Source organism: Octopus sinensis, linkage group LG1 (assembly GCF_006345805.1).
Source record: "Octopus sinensis linkage group LG1, ASM634580v1, whole genome shotgun sequence".
NCBI lineage: Eukaryota > Metazoa > Mollusca > Cephalopoda > Octopoda > Octopodidae > Octopus > Octopus sinensis.
In genome coordinates, this window is record NC_042997.1 from 32,718,243 (window position 1) to 32,735,385 (window position 17,143).

General features: G+C 40.2%; 1 protein-coding gene across 1 annotated transcript in view; it reads right to left on the bottom strand.

The window, feature by feature from the left end:
- Positions 1-17,143, bottom strand: part of LOC115212689 (dynein beta chain, ciliary-like) — a 168,850-nt gene that overhangs the window by 113,009 nt on the left and 38,698 nt on the right. Inside the window, exons 14-21 of the mRNA XM_029781368.2 lie at positions 14,187-14,431; positions 12,892-13,224; positions 11,996-12,250; positions 10,811-10,980; positions 8,048-8,270; positions 6,134-6,337; positions 2,712-3,113; positions 828-1,073 (exon numbers count right to left, since the gene is read on the bottom strand). Of these exons, the coding sequence (XP_029637228.1) occupies positions 828-1,073; positions 2,712-3,113; positions 6,134-6,337; positions 8,048-8,270; positions 10,811-10,980; positions 11,996-12,250; positions 12,892-13,224; positions 14,187-14,431 (2,078 nt within the window). The remainder of the gene's footprint in view (positions 1-827; positions 1,074-2,711; positions 3,114-6,133; positions 6,338-8,047; positions 8,271-10,810; positions 10,981-11,995; positions 12,251-12,891; positions 13,225-14,186; positions 14,432-17,143) is intronic.

Consider the following 17,143-nt stretch of genomic DNA (forward strand, 5'->3'; position numbering starts at 1 on the left):
CATACAATAGAACTGATTGGAAGGAGCTTCTATTAAGATAACTCCCAGAAGACACTGAGGCTATCAAGAGTAGCCCATGCTTTTACAAGACAAATTTTTATATCATTTTCTGTGGATGTGATGTTGCTTCTTAATTATACAAAGGAATTAATATATATTCCAGAAGGTTTTACTCGATCATGCTTACTGAGCCCTCCTGAATGTAATAGATGTCTTCATAGAGGCACTAATATACAGACCATTATCTTGTGCTACTTTTACGAGGCCATGTACAAGGGAGGTAACTATGGCATGATTAGGCGGCGAGCTGGCAGAAACGTTACCACACCGGGTGAAATGCGTAGCCGTATTTTGTCTGCTGCTACGTTCTGAGTTCAAATTCCGCCGAGGTCGACTTTGCCTTTCATCCTTTCGGGGTCGATAAATTAAGTACGAGTTACGCACTGGGGTCGATAAAATCGACTTAATCCGTTTGTCTGTCCTTGTTTGTCCTCTCTGTGTTTAGCCCCATGTGGGTAGTAAAGAAATAGGTAACTATGGCATGTTCTCTGTGAAGAGAACACGATCATCTGCATTATCTACGCCTGTTATTTATTATTGTGGCCGAGTGACAGCTATAATTTTGTTGGTGGTTGACTCTGACTTTCGTCCTTCTGGGGGTTGACAGCACAGCATAAATATTGGTCAAATACTTGGATTGGTTGAATGAATTGCACTCTCATTTTTAATTTGAGAGAGGGGCGAAATACACATCATTTTAACCAAAATCAATAAAAATTTAAAACAGCAGAGTCAAAATTATTCTAAGTACTTAAAAAAAAACTTACTTGATTTTCTTCTAATGTTTCAATTAGTTCTTCACTGGCACGCAGTAGTGTAGTATTAGTAGAAGCATGTTTGTCATGGTCAAATTCCATAGCACCCCAAGTTTCATCCAGGTCTCCTAAAACCTTCTCCATGCTCATTTCCTTCACTGCTTTGTCCACAATGGTTTTAGCTTCTTCTTCATAATTGTGTAAGTTCAACAGTAAAAGGTCAGCTAAAGTGCAAGTATCATCCATTACAAAACGTACCTGGTAAAAGAATTAAGAGTTAAGACAATAACAAGTTAAAAGGTAAAAGTACTTCAATCTCATACCAGTTTCAGTGATAAGTATTTTAGTAATTCATTATGCTAATTACTTGAGTTTTTCCGCATGCACTTCTGTGGGTAGCCCTTGAATTTGCTGCCTCTGCTCCCTATACAGGCTTATATAGCAGACTCAAAAGTGCTGTCCACATAAAAATACCACCCAGGCAAACCACCCCATTACTCTCCATCCAACTATACTACTGATACACTTACATCTTTAAAGAAATCTTCAGAATAAGTATAACACTATGTATCTTTTAATTACAAATAGTGCCACTTGACTGGCTCCCATGCCAGTGGCGCATAATAAGCACCATTCGAGCATGGTCGTTGTCAGTGTCACCTGACTGGCTCCTATGCCGGTGGCATGTAAAAAGCACCATTCGAATGTGATCATTGCCAGTTCCACCTGACTGGCTCCCTTGCTGGTGGCACGTAAAAAGCACCTACTACACTCTCGGAGTGGTTAGCACTATGAAGGACATCCAGCTGTAGAAACCTGCCAGATCAGACTGAAGCCTGGCACAGCCTTCTGGCTTGCCAGTCATCAATCAAACCATCCAACCCCTGCTGGCATGGAAAGTGGACGTTAAATGACGAAGAAGAAGAAGAAGAAGAAGAAGAAGAAGGAGAAGAAGAAGAAGAAGAGAAGAAGAAGAAGAGAAGAAGAAGAAGGAGAAGAAGAAGGAGAAGAAGAAGAAGAAGAAGAAGAAGAAGAAGAAGAAGTGATTATTGTTCAGATCTATATTTAAGAGATGAGGAATTATGAACATTATTTACATTATTTACATTTGATGGATATTTGTCCTCATCTTGTTTGTTGTTAACATAACGTTTCAGCTGATATACCCTCCAGCCTTCATCAGGTGTCTTGGGGAAATTTCGAACCTAGGTTCTCATTCCTAAGGTATTGTGACCTTAATAATAATAACAACATCAAAAAAAAATACCTTAGGAATGAGAACCCAGGTTTGAAATTTCCCCAAGACACCTGATGAAGGATGGAAGGTATATCTCTTTTACTCTTTTATTTGTTTCAGTTATTTGACTGTGGCCATGCTGGAGCACTGCCTTTAATCGCGCAACTCAATCCCGGGACTTATTCTTTTGTAAGCCCAGTACTTATTCTATTGGTCTCTTTTGCCGAACCGCTAAGTAACGGGAACATAAACACACCAGCATCGGTTGTCAAGCAATGCTAGGGGGACAAACACAGATACACAAATACACACACGCATATATATATATATATATATATATATATATATATTATATATATATATATATATATATACATATATACGACGGGATTCTTTCAGTTTCCGTCTACCAAATCCACTCACAAAGGCTTTGGTCAGCCCGAGGCTATAGTAGAAGACACCTGCCCAAGGTGCCACGCAGTGGGACTGAACCCGGAACCATGTGGTTGGTAAACAAGCTATTTACCACACAGCCACTCATGCGCCTATATCAGCCGAAACGTTGTGTTAACAACAAACAAGATGGGGACAAATATCCGTCAAATATAGATAATGTAAATAGTGTGATTATTGTTGTTGAAACAAAAACAAGTCCTTACATTTGTGGCCTGCATCAGCTGCTGCCAGTGGCGATCGCGTATGGCTTTGTTCTGCAGTTCTCCGACAGCACGAAGAGACGTGAGCATGTTTTTAACTGTGCTTTCCGCTCCGCTATACACATCCCATGCTCGCATCTCCTTATCTAACTGGCGGATGTCTTTCGAAAACAGTTTGCAGTCAATGTCCATTTGGTCAACGTCAATGTCCAACCATAGCGTCGTCTTCCAGTGGTCGATGCTGCTTTGAATTACTGTTATATAGTCCCAGAGGTGCTTCAGCAAACATAACTCTTTGCGGCATTGTTTCAACTGCTTGAAATCAGGGATGCTAACTTCAAACAGGCTGGCTGACGCTTGCAAGTTAGTCATCTCCATCTCCATTTTGTGAATCTCTTCATGATACTTTTAAACGACAATTTCGAAAAAAAAAAAGAAAAAAAGAAAAAAAAAGAAGAAAAAAAACAGTAATAATAAAATTATTAATGATTTTTAATGTAAGTACAAGAACACAATTTTGGATAGTTGGGGTGGGATTAAAACAAATAAGTCAACTATAGTACTTGACTGGTACTTTATTCCCTACAGGCCCAAGTCAAGCAGTTTTGAGGAGAAAGGGTCATTAGATGTCAGTGACCCCAGTACTAGACTGGTACTGTACCTTATCATCCCTGGATAGATGAAAGACAAGGCTGACTGTAGCAGGATTTAAACTCAGAATGTAAAGAGCTAGAACAAATACCACAAGGCATTCCTGTATGGATGAAATGCATGCAGATGATGATGAAAAGCAGAACTGACCTTCGCAGGATTTGAACTCAGAATGTAAAGAGTCAGATTTAAATACCACAAGGCATTTTGTTTGTTGCTCTAACAATTCAGCCAGTCAATACAAATAGTGGTGCTTTCTTTATATGCCACTGGGACCCAATCATATATACAAAGGGATACATAAACATAGGGATTACAAGTGGGGCTGGATAGAAGCAATGTTACATAAAAACAGAAAGTATAAAGACATAGAATATACATGACATGTGACCGAGACCTTTGGAAGTATGCGGTGCATGAGAAGACCCGGCAGGACAAGTGAGGCCATAACCTGTGGCCTCTACCTTTCCTTCTTGGGACACAAAACTCTCCTTGCGATGACTTGTTGAGGCAAGTGAAATCGGAATCGAAATCGAAATCGCTCAAAAATCAATGGAAATTGTAGTTGTGATACCAGTGCCTGTGGCATGTAAAAGAACCATCCGAACGTGGCCATTGTCAGCGCCGCCCCGACTGGCCCCCGTGCCGGTGGCATGTAAAAAGCACCAACCGATCATGGCCGTTGCCAGCCTTGCCTGGCACCGTGCTGGTGGAATGTAAAAAGCACCCACTACACTCACGGAGTGGTTGGCGGTAGGAAGGGTATCCAGCTGTAGAAACACTGTCAGATTCAGACTGGGCCTGCTGCAGCCTCCTGGCTTCCCAGACCCTAGTCGAACCATCCAACCCATGCTAGCATGGAAAGTGGACGTTAAACGATGATGATGATGATGATGATGATGATGATAGGGATATGTTGAAAATTTGATGTAAATGAAACACATCAGTTAAACAGATTATTAAGTAAAAAGACACACTAATAAAAAAAAAGATGAAATTTTAAAAAGATGATGAACAGACAGAGTAATCTATCGTGGGTAAGAACTTGCGGCGAGCTGGCAGAATCGTTAACACGCCAGGCGAAATGCTTAGCAGTATTTCATCTGCCGTTACATTCTGAGTTCAAATTCCGCCGAGGTCGACTTTGCCTTTCATCCTTTCAGGGTCGATTAAATAAGTACCAGTTACGCACTGGGGTCGATATAATCGACTTGATCCATGTGTCTGTCCTTGTTTGCCTCCTCTGTGTTTAGCCCCTTGTGGGCAGTAAAAAAATAGATTAGGTCAAAGTACTCACTCAGCCTGCTTGGCATTCATACTAGAACCAGATGCACCCAATGGCATTTATAAGCACTGTTTTGCATTAGCTATGATAAAAGACATCTATGTCGTATGAGTATTATTATTTTATATTGAGAGAGATCCTTGATATGATCTTCAGCAATGACCTGTCTTTTGCCTGTCTCTAATAAACCAATGTCTTGACTGTGAGACTATTATGGCATTTCAATGGGTCTTTGAAAGATTGCCAAATATGATCACATATCCACAACTCCCAGTCTAAAACTATTCTTCAGGACATAGTTGAAGGAGAGTGAAAGAGGAGCAGATAGGAAATCCTGGTCTGACAACATTAAGGGCTGGACAGGTCTCAATACTGCAACTCTGTAATGCATAACAGAACAGAGATCAATGGCAATGAGCTGACTGCAAAGCATCTAACGTAACACCCCAACGACTGGCTGCACCAGTGAAGGGAATTTGATGATGATGATGATGATGGTAATGAGTAAATCATTCTAAAATCTTCTTTATACTTCATCGTCGTCGTCGCCGTCATTGTCGTTGTCATCGTCATTGTCGTCGTCATCATCGTCATTGTTGTTGCTGTCGTCATTGTTGTCATTGTTGTCATCGTCATTGTCGTCGTCATCATCGTCATTGTTGTTGCTGTCGTCATTGTTGTCATTGTTGTCATCGTCATTGTCATCGTCATCATCGTCATTGTTGTTGCTGTCGTCATTGTTGTCATTGTTGTCATCGTCATTGTCGTCGTCATCATCGTCATTGTTGTTGCTGTCGTCATTGTTGTCATTGTTGTCATTGTCGACATTGTCGTCATCGTCGACATTGTCGTCATCATCGTCATTGTTGTTGTCGTCATCGTCATTGTCGTCGTCATTGTTGTTGTCATTGTCGTCGTTGTCATTGTCATCATTGTTGTCATCATCGTTGCCACTGCTGCCGCCGTCGTCATCTGCTTCCCAACCACATAGTTTCAAGTTTGATCACTTTGGGCAAGCATCTTCAACTACAACCTAAATCTTATGACTAAATTTGATAAATGGAAACTGAAAGAAGCTCACTGTGTGTGTGTGTGTGTGTGTGTGTGTGTATAAAAGAGAAAGAGAGAGAGAGTGTGTGTGTGTATACATGTGTCTCTTTGTCTTGACATCATGTGGCTGTTGTCAATGAATGTCATTCATTTCCAATATTCTGCAAAAACACATCTGACTATGAAGAAGTATTATCTTGCTTGGAAACAGGTAAATATTGGCAATAGGAAGGACATCTGACAGTAGAAAATTTTCCGCAATAGATTCCTCCAACCCAAGCAGACATGGAAAAGTGGACATTAAAATAACAATGATGCCTTACAGTATTTAGTCACATTCCTACCTTATGTTTGTACTGTGGTCAATTTTGTCCTTTCAAGTAGTGGAATCAATATAATCAATTATACCTTGTCCCCATCAAATTAAGTAATATCTCACCTTATCTAAATGTTCATATGCATTCTGACAAGTGTAGAAAAATGGAGATATCTGATGAAAAGCTTCACGGAATTTGTGTTGTTTTACATCAAATGCTGCTGTTTTTCTGCGTATATTGTTAACTTCAGCTGCTTGAAGTGGTGCCACCTGTTGTTTGACTGTGATTGCTATTTTCTTTGTGTTATTCCATCTTTCAGGTAATTCCTGTTTAGCAAACAAAATTAAAATAAATAAAGACAGAAAAAAATTGCCAATGAAAACAACAAAGAGAAGTTTGAGTCAATGAGAAAGCTTCTACATGGTTATTCAACCTGCTAGAAATAGTAGTGAAATCTGCTTCAAATGATATTCTGTAATTTTAAAGAAATTGACACACTGGGTAATGTAGTCTCAGTTTACCTGAAATAAAATGGGACAGTCATTATACTACACTCTTGGAGTGGTTGGCGTTAGGAAGGGCATCCAGCTGTAGAAACTCTGCCAGATCAAGATTGGAGTCTGGTGCAGCCATCTGGTTCGCCAGCCCTCAGTCAAATCGTCCAACTCATGCTAGCATGGAGAGCAGACGTTAAACAATGATGATGATGATGATGATGATGATGATGATGATTACCAAACTGCCTGTGAAATCATAAATCTACTTGATCAGGGCCAGGGCCAACTCGGGGTTAAACAACAAATATGAGCTAACAACAACAATGTTATTATGACTTATGATGGTAGTTTCTTCTTGTAGTCCAAAAAAGATGGTTTTGCAATTTCTTGCCAAAAAATCAGTGCAAATGATTGGTTTATAGTGACCAAATGTATGTACTGCACATTAGCTCAATCCTGCCATCAAATTGATGTTGGCTGAACCATATCGCAGTGTACCATATCTCAGGTGTAGTGGAGGCACATGGCCTAGTGATCAGAGCAGCGGACTCGTAGTCAAGGGATCGCAGGTTCGAATCTCAGACCGGGCGATGTGTGTGATTATGAGTGAAACACCTAAGCTCCATGCGACTCCGGCAGATGGTAATGGCGAACTTCTACTGACTCTTTCGCCACAACTTTCTCTCATTCTTTCTTCCTGCATTTTGCAGCTCACCTGCGACGGACTGGCATCCCATCCATCCAGGTGGGGAACCTCTACGCCAAGGAAATCGGGAAACCGGCCCTTATGAGCCAGGCATGGCTCGAGAAGGAACAAACAACAAAATATCTCAGGTGTGGAAGTGACCTGAGATATTTTTGCTCAAAAATACAATGCACTAGCCAGTCCAGGAATTGAAACCATGATCTCACAATTGTTAGTTCAACACTCTAACCACTAGGTCATGCACCTTCATTATGGCTTATAGCAGTGTACTGGAGGGTCAGCAATTCAGATATGAGTGTCATAGCTAAGGACATAATATAACACTGGTAACAGAATATACTCTCTTTTTACTCTTTTACTTGTTTCAGTCATTTGACTGCGGCCATGCTGGAGCACCGCCTTTAGTCGAGCAAATCGACCCCGGGACTTATTTTTTGTAAGCCCAGTACATATTCTATCAGTCTCTTTTGCCGAACTGCTAAGTGACGGGGACGTAAACACACCAGCATCGGTTGTCAAGCAATGCTAGGGGGACAAACACAGACACACAAACACACACATACATATATATACATACACATATATACGACAGGCTTCTTTCAGTTTCCGTCTACCAAATCCACTCACAAGGCATTGGTCGGCCCGGGGCTATAGCAGAAGACACTTGCCCAAGATGCCACGCAGTGGGACTGAACCCGGAACCATGTGGTTGGTTAGCAAGCTACTTACCACACAGCTACTCCTGCGCCTTTATGTGAAACACTTTATCATTGGCTGGTGCTCCAGTCATAATCATGTTGGTCACCCCCATTTTCTTCCAAGTAATTACTCACCTCTAGCTGAATGTGAACCTCCTCTGGCATTTCTTGGTTATATATCTTCAATAACTCAATTGTCTGCTTCAAAGGTTCAAACATCTCATCTGTGGCAGCTAGCCTTTCACGCACAGCACCAAGGTTCCCCATGATAGTTACAAGTCCATCGTAATCACCTTCTTCAACGGTCTTGGTCAGTCCTTCATTAGCTGATTTGATGAATTCAGACAAGTCTGCCAAACTGAGGATGAAATGAAAACATTAAGATGAAAAAATGTCCTACAACATGCTTTTCATAAGAAACAAAATACTTGGTAGAGTGAGAGAAAATTCAATTCCACTTAGAAGCAAAGATATAATTTTCATGAATTTGTTTCTATTAATTCTTTTTAGTCAAACAAGAAATACTCATGGAGAAGTTAAGTTACTGCAACTTTGGAAGCACTCCGTCGGTTACGACGATGATGGTTCCGGTTGATCCGAATCAACGGAACAGCCTGCTTGTGAAATTAACTTGTAAGTGGCTGAGCACTCCACAGACACGTGCACCCTTAACGTAGTTCTCGGGGATATTCAGCGACAGAGAGTGACAAGGCCGGCCCCTTGAAATACAGGTACAACAGAAACAGGAAGTAAGAGTGAGAGAAAGTTGTGGTGAAAGAGTACAGCAGGGATCACCACCATCCCCTGCCGGAGCCTCGAGGAGCTTTTAGGTGTTTTCACTCAATAAACACTCACAATGCCCGGTCTGGGAATTGAAACCACGATCCTATGACTGCGAGTCCGCTGCCCTAACCACTGGGCCATTGCGCCTCCAGTTACTGCAACTATTGTTTGTATGGTTATAGGCTCAAATGTTACAACTATAGTCAGACCCTAAGCAAGGCACAACACCCTGAATGCTTTGCCAACAGTGAAAGAAGAGAAAAAAACGACAGGAGGTGAGAAAGGGGGGAGGACAGAGAGAGAGGGTGGAGAGAGAGAAATGGAAGATAATAGCTGTAATAGTTGGTAACAATCGAGGTTTTTGAGGTAATTGTGATCCACTGGATGTTAAACATACAATGAAAGAGTTTAAGGGAGATGAGAGAGTGGTTAAACATGAAAGACAACAGCCAATGAATAGAGAATATATGACTGTACTGATATGAATATGCAATGAAAATGGACAAAGAATGTTGGGTTAAAAAGTGTTTGTTCTCTCAGTGAAAAATGTCCTTGTTGAAGAATGTCAATACTGGATCTCACTGATAACATGATGGTATAGTCATAGCTGAACTGCTTTTAAACATAGAACTATGCTGTTGTTAGCAATAATAAATCTCTGAACGAGATATAAACAGTAACTGCACGACAATGTGAGGTATACTTGCCATCTCAATATGGCTAACCACTAAGGGTAGGTGTTACTGTAGCTTGTAGCGCCAGGAGAACATCGTCTCCAGCTGGCTTTAGGCACACTTTCTGTGCCCTTATGGTATTTGCAAAGGGTTGACGAGGGAAGGATGACCTCCCTTTGCAAATACCATAAGGGCACAGAAAGTGTGCCTAAAGCCAGCTGGAGATGATGTTCTCCTGGGGCTAAAAGCTACAGTAACACCCACCCTTAGTGATTAGCCATATTGAGATGGCAAGTATCCCTCACATATGCTGTTGTTTTGCATTAACACTCACATCTTATCCATCATTTCTCCTACTGACATCGTCTGATGTCTGGCATCTGCTGCAGATGCACTGAAATATGATTGGGTCACAAACATATGATTTGGTCACAAAAACCAGCTTCACCATCCGCTCCATCACTGCACTGGCAAACCCTGTTAACCTTGCCAACCTCCTGATCTTGCTCACATAATCATTGACCAGCTTGCCTGTCCACCTTGTTCTCCTGATCTTGCTGTAGGCTCTAAACACCACTCCCACGTATGCTCTTCAATTTTCTCCCCTTTCACCTGATCCACTTTGTTTGTTTCTTTGTAGGGATTTAGCACCCTACCTTCTAAGCGCAGCAGCATAAGGCTAGCCACATCTTCAGTACCCTGCAGCACCACCAGAAGTCTCTCTTTTTGTATCCAGGCCACCACATCACCTTCCCCAGCAAACAGTCTTGTAACAGGATGAAAGGTCTGTAACACTTGAGGGGAGCAGGTCTCATCCCTTACATTAAATTATTTGTCGAAGGAAAACCAAAACTTCAACAGCATAAATAATATTTATTCCCTGGATTCACTAATAATATACATATATTTCCTTCAGGGCAAACCGGTAGCCAGGGGAGCTAGACACAGTAGTTAAAATGGTGTGAGCCAACAACAACAACAACAACAACAGCAACAGCAGCAGCAACATAACACATCACATTACAATACAGTGTAGCACACTATAAACATTGAATCCACGAAAAAGAGACAGGATTGTCACTGCTAGAATAGCTTTGAACCTAGATTTTCTGGGTCAGAGCCAACCTGGGCCTAAAGAACAACATCTCTCTCTCTCTCTCTCTCTCTCTCTCTCTCTCTCTCTCTCTCTCTCTCTCTCTCTCTCTCTCGCATACACACAAGATAAAAATTATAGAAATTACTAACACTTCCACAAGATTTACAGCACATGTAGAAGACATACTTAAAGAAAGATAAAAGATACACAAACATAGAGCATTAAACACACAAAGCTCACAAAATGTCCAAACACAACATAGACACTTAAAGCTCACAGAGGCCCAATACACTAACCACAATAACAGCAACAACCGGTATTAATAAAATGATCTGATATATTTACCTATTAGTCACATGATCAATTAAGTGTTGTTTAAACATGTAGCTCCATCTCTTAATAATGTTTAACAAAGCTTGTTTGAATGGACTGGCATCAACACGAAACCATGATTCAAAAACTGAAGTCTTCTGAATTGTCTCTGCCACATCATAGATCTTCTCGTAGGTATCAATCTGTTTGGAAATGATTGAAAAATGAAAATAAGTCATAGCAAAGATTACGTTTTTATTTTTCAATTTTCTTTTTAAAAAAAGTTAATCTCATAGAAATTTCAGTTTTAGTTTATTTGTATTATATTATTATAATGGCAATTGATGGTAGCATCAGAAAAATTTCCTTTCAAGATTTGTTCCACACAAAGAGTTCAAGGCTGTTTCCTGCACCAGCTTCACATAAGAAGCCCCAGCCCATCCAAAGTACCTTGGATCGCAGGATGGCATGCTGTGCTTACCTTGGATTGTAGGGCGACCTGCTGTGCTTGAGGAGACCTATTGAGTCAAGTACATCAACATCAAAAAATCAAATGGAAATTGTAGTTGTGATACCCGTGCTGGTGACATGTAAAAAGCACTATCTGAACATGGCCGATACCAGCGCCGCCTTGACTGGTTTCCATGCCAGTGGCACGTAAAAAGCACCAACCGATTGTGGCTGTTGCCAGCCTTCCCTGGCACCTGTGGTGGTGGCACATAAAAAGTACACACTACACTCACGGAGTGGTTGCCATTAGGAAGGGCATCCAGCTGTAGAAACACTGCCAGATCAGACTGGAGCCTGGTGCAGCCTCCTGGCTTCCCAGACCCCGGTCAAACCATCCAACCCATGCTTGCATAGAAAGTGGACGTTAAACAACAACGACGACGACGATGCCACCACTGACGACGATGATAGCAAATACTGCAAGACATTTTGCCCTCTGATCAACAGATTCTGACAAGTTGCAACCCAACTAAGTACTTATCAGATAATTATATCAAAACAAGGTGTAAAAAGCACCCAGTATACTCTGTAAAGTGGTCGGCATTAGGAAGGGCATCCAGCTGTAGAAACCATGCCACAGTTGGAATCTGGACAGCTCCCTGCTAGCCAGATTCATGTCAAACCATCCAATCCATATCAGCATGGACAGTGGACATTAAACAATGATGATGATAATGATAATGATGATGATGATGATTGTCTCTTTACCTGTTCTTTAAACTGGTCTAATGTTGGAGGGCATTCAGGCACTCCATCTTCAGCATGCGCCTCTATCTCTTCTGTGGTCAAGACATGGTTATATAGAAGAAACTGACGCATAAATTCATTTCGGTCATCAACCCATAGATATGCATATGTGTCGAAGGAATTGCGATATTCACATGCTTTGTTCATGACAGTTTGCACACGTTCCATTAATTCATTTCGTTTATCATTGAGTTCATCCATTTCTTCTAAATCAGGCTACAAATAAATAAATACATAAAAGTACACTGGAATATTGCTCATATATCTGAGGCAGTGACACTACTATACATACAAACACAAATACCTGAGACTCCATCCAAATAGAGAGCTATTCAGCTGATTAGTAATGATTCACTCACCAGCAAGCTGTTTGGAAAGATGACATTTTCAGCGATTAGTAAAAAGAAAACTGTTGCTACTTGATTGGAGTGGTTATAAATGTGGTGGTTGCATGGATAATTTGTGAGAAAAGAATACTATGAGTCAAAAATTCCAGACATTCTCCTCTATCACCAATACTGCTCAACACTGCTAAAAGAAGTGATGCTGTAGGAAGGTTACAAAATCATTACAACTTTCAGTTGACAACTGATGAGGGGAAACAACCAGTACATACTGTAAAATGGTTGGTGTTAAGAAGAGCTTTCAGTTTTAAAAACCATAGTAAAGCAGACACTGGAGCATGTTTTTCACTAAATTACACAATTTCTTGATTATTTTCAAAAGTAATTGAAATACATAGACACTGTATCATAAAAATTGCATTTTGTTAGAAGGGTTATTAAAAAATTATTTTGCTAGTAAGTTCTTACCAATAAATTAGTTAGTTAAACAGAATATAAAACAAGATACGCAACCTGGTAATTTACTTGGTCACTGTGTTTTGCCAAGCGAAGAATTAGAGTAGCTTGTTTGTAGATGCTGCCAACCACACCATCAACCAGATCATAGAAACCATCTGCAGTTCCATAATCCAAAGATGGAGAAAATACCATGTCAGGTTTACACAATTCTAATTGTGCTTGAAATAATGGTTCATGAGTTGAGTTTGATTCAGTGTTTTCTAGTAAAAATGTCAGGCTGGTATCAATAGTTCTAAAGAATCCATCCACAACTATGTCATCAACATAGTCAACATAAGCTTTCCAAACTTCTGAATTGGGATCTGCTTTAAAATAGTCAACATTTTCCTGAAAAAAATACAAAAGCTTTTTTCAAAATTCAGTATATTTTTATCCCCTATCTTTCCCAATCTTCAGTCCCCACACTCTCTCCATTCACCTTGTGCCTTGTGGGTACACTTTGATATCTCATCACCACCATCTTTCCAATTCCACCCCAATTATTCCCACCCTTATATAATGCAGGATGGTCACAAATCTCCTCTACAACAACAAACCTGTTTCTGTCTTTCCTATCGTACTTTAATCTCTCAACATATACCTGTTTCTTTACTACCCACAAGGAACTAAACACAGAAGGGACAAACAAGGACAGACATAGGTATTAAGTCGATTACATCGACCCCAGTGCGTAACTGGTACTTAATTTATCGACCCCGAAAGGATGAAAGGCAAAGTCAACCTCGGCGGAATTTGAACTCACAACATAATGCAGACGAAATACCGCTAAGCATTTCGCCCGGTGTGCTAATGTTTCTGCCAGCTCGCCGCCTTATATCTCTCAACATATACCATAAGGCCACCACCCTGTCAACTATGTTCCCACTTAGTCAAGGAAGCTCTTTAATCTTATAAATTACATAACAGCCTCACTAATGTTGATATCATAGAAGAAAGCACCCAGGACACTCTGTAAAGTGCTTGGCATCAGGAAGAGTATCAAGCCCTAAAAGCAATGCCAAAACTGAGTAACTGGAACATGATGATGATGTTAATTTACCCAGGCCAACCAAGGCCTTTTGAGTTGTGTGTGTGTACATACACACACATACACACACACCCTTGTCTTTATGAAAAATACAAGTCTGGCCATGGGGAAATACTAACCTGCTTGAAAATAGGGGGAGGTTGGTGATAGGAAGGGCATCTGACCATAGAAAATCTGCCTCAATAAATTCTGTCCGACCTATGCAAGCATGAAAATATGGACATTAAATGAAGATGAAAAAAATTATGATTTTTATTTTTACCTGTAACAATTTATGGATCTGATCACCTGCTTCTTCAATCTCTTTGTACCGTTTTCTCAATCGTTCTCCTCGATCGTCCAAATTTAATAATGACCCAAACTTATCATCTTTGCGTTCAAATAGCGGTGTCTTGCTCCATGTTGCCATCAGTTGTTCGATCTTTTGAACATTATCCTTAGAGTTGTGCAAGCGAGATTCCAGATCATAAACCATGTTTTTAGTTTCTTCAATGTATTCCCAAATACCTATTGGTACAAATAAATGAACAGAATAGGTAAAAATTATCCAATTTCTAAATTTTATTTTCCTGTTAACAATGTGAATAAGTCAACCATTGTTTTATTTATTTCACAGCTGAGACAGTGGAGGGTCAGGCAAAATGTCTTAGAGTAAGGTATAATCCAGAATCCAAGTTCAATTCTTGCCTTTTTTTAAAAGTGGGAAGAGAGAGAAAGTGGTATGCTGCTGATTTTTGAAAATATAATATAGTATATGATATAATATAATATTGGCCTCGTGCCGGTGGCACGTAAAAAGCACCATCCGTTCGTGGCCGTTGCCAGCCTTGCCTGGCCCCCGTGCTGGTGGCACATAAAAAGCACCATCCAATCGTGGCCATTTGCCAGACTCGTCTGGCACCTGTGCCGGTGGCATGTAAAAAGCACTACACTCACGGAGTGGTTGGCGTTAGGAAGGGCATCCAGCCATAGAAACATTGCCAGATCAGACTGGGCCTAGTGCAGCCTTCTGGCTTCACAGACCCCAGTTGAACCGTCCAACCCATGCTAGCATGGAAAGCGGACGCTAAACGATGATGATGATGATGATGAATATAATGTAATATAATATAATATAATATAATAAAATATAATATAATATAATATGATACAATATAATATGATACAATATGATATGATATGATAGGATACGATATATATGATATATGATATGATATGTTATATGATACGATACGATATATGATATGATATAATATGATATGATTAAATATAATACAAAATAATAATATAATATAATATAATATATAATATAAATAAAAATATGTTTTAGAAAAGTCATGCTAATGCATAAGTATCTTGAAAACATTTTGTCTTTTATCTTTTACTTGTTTCAGTAATTTGATTGTGGCCATGCTGGAATACTACACTGAAGGGCTGAATCAAACAAATTGAGAGCAATATTAATTTTTTTAAGGCTGGCATTTATAATGTCAGACTCTTGCTGAGCCACGAAGTTACGGAGATATAACCAAACAAACACCAGTCGACAAGCAGTAGGGCAAACAAACACAAACACACACACACACACACATATATATACAACAGGCTTCCACACAATCTCCATCATCCAAATTCCCCTCATAAGGCTTTTGTTGACCTGAGGCTAGGGGTTCAACCTGATGCTTTGAGCTTGAAGGCAAAACCACAGGAATGCAAAACAAACTTCTTAACCACTCAACTATAACTGGACCCTATATTGATGTTATTTAACCCTGGGTCTTCCTAGATCAAGCAGACCATTCTGTCATTTTGTATAATGGACTACAGAAACATTCACAACAACAACAGCAACAACAACCACTAGCTATAAACCTTACTAACTTCATCCAGTTATCCTTTATCCTCCATTCTGCAAGGATTTTAGAAAGCTTACCCTTACCTAAATATAAAACCTTACCCTTACATCATCATCATCATTGTTTAACGTCTACTTTCCATGCTGGCATGGGTTGGACGGTTTGACTGAAAACTAGTAAGCAGTGGGGCTGCACCAGGTTCCAGTCTGATTTTGCAAGGTTTCTATGGCTGAATGCCTTCCTAACACCAACCACTCTGAGAGTGTAGTGGGTGCTTTTTACGTGTCACTGACACAGGTGCCATTGACCTGACACCATCATCGGCCCTGAATATGGTCTCACAAATATGGTCTCACAAGCATGGTATATTGCCAAGGGTCTTGTTCACTTGTTACTGCCTCTATGAGACCCAACACTTGAATGGTGCTTTTTACATGCCACCGGCACGGGTACCACTCAGACAGTGCTGGCATTGGCCACAACTACGATTTCATTGGTTTAACAGGTCTTCACAAGCACAGCATATCGTCCTACGATTGAAGGGTGCTTTAAAAGGGCCAGTTACATGACACTAGCATTGGCCACAGGTATGATCTCACTCAGTTCAACAAGTCTTCACAAACACAACATATCACCTAACAACTGAAGGGTGCTTTTAAGGGGCCAGTTAAACAACATTGGCATCGGCCACTTACCTAAATATTAAAAGCAACAACAAGCTAAATACTGTCACAAACACAATTGTGATATTGTTTTAAGCTTATTATTGTCATACAACAGGCACAGGTATTTCTGTGTGGTAATGAAGCTTGCTTTGCAACCACAAGATTCTGGGTTCAGTCCAACTGTGCAGCACCTGGGGTAAATGTCATCTACTTTTGCCCCAGGTCAACCAATGCCTTGCAAATGAATTTGGTAAGTGGAAACTGTGTGGAAGCCTGTCATGTGTGTGTGTGTTCATGTCTGGCTTTGTCCCTACCATTGTTTGACAGCTAACTGGTGTTGGTTTTATTATATCCCTAACTTAATGGTTTGCCAAAAGAAACTGATAGAACAAGTACCAGATATTAAAAAAGTAAGTAATATGGTCAATCTGTTTCTCTGCAACCCTTCAAAGTGGTGATCTAGCATGGCCACATTCTAATGACTAAAATAAATAAAAGACAGAAGATACTAATTATTGTTTTGGTTTATTGTGTTGTCATATATAAAGCTGAAGTTGTCTGTGTATGGCAGGTTTGGTAGCCTTCAACTAACACCATCTCCTCCGAGACCCTGCCGCGCAAGTTGATCAAAATTGAGAGTATGATAGAAGAAGGCTTGCTCTTCCTTCCGTAGAAGAAAAAATTTAAATTGGACCATG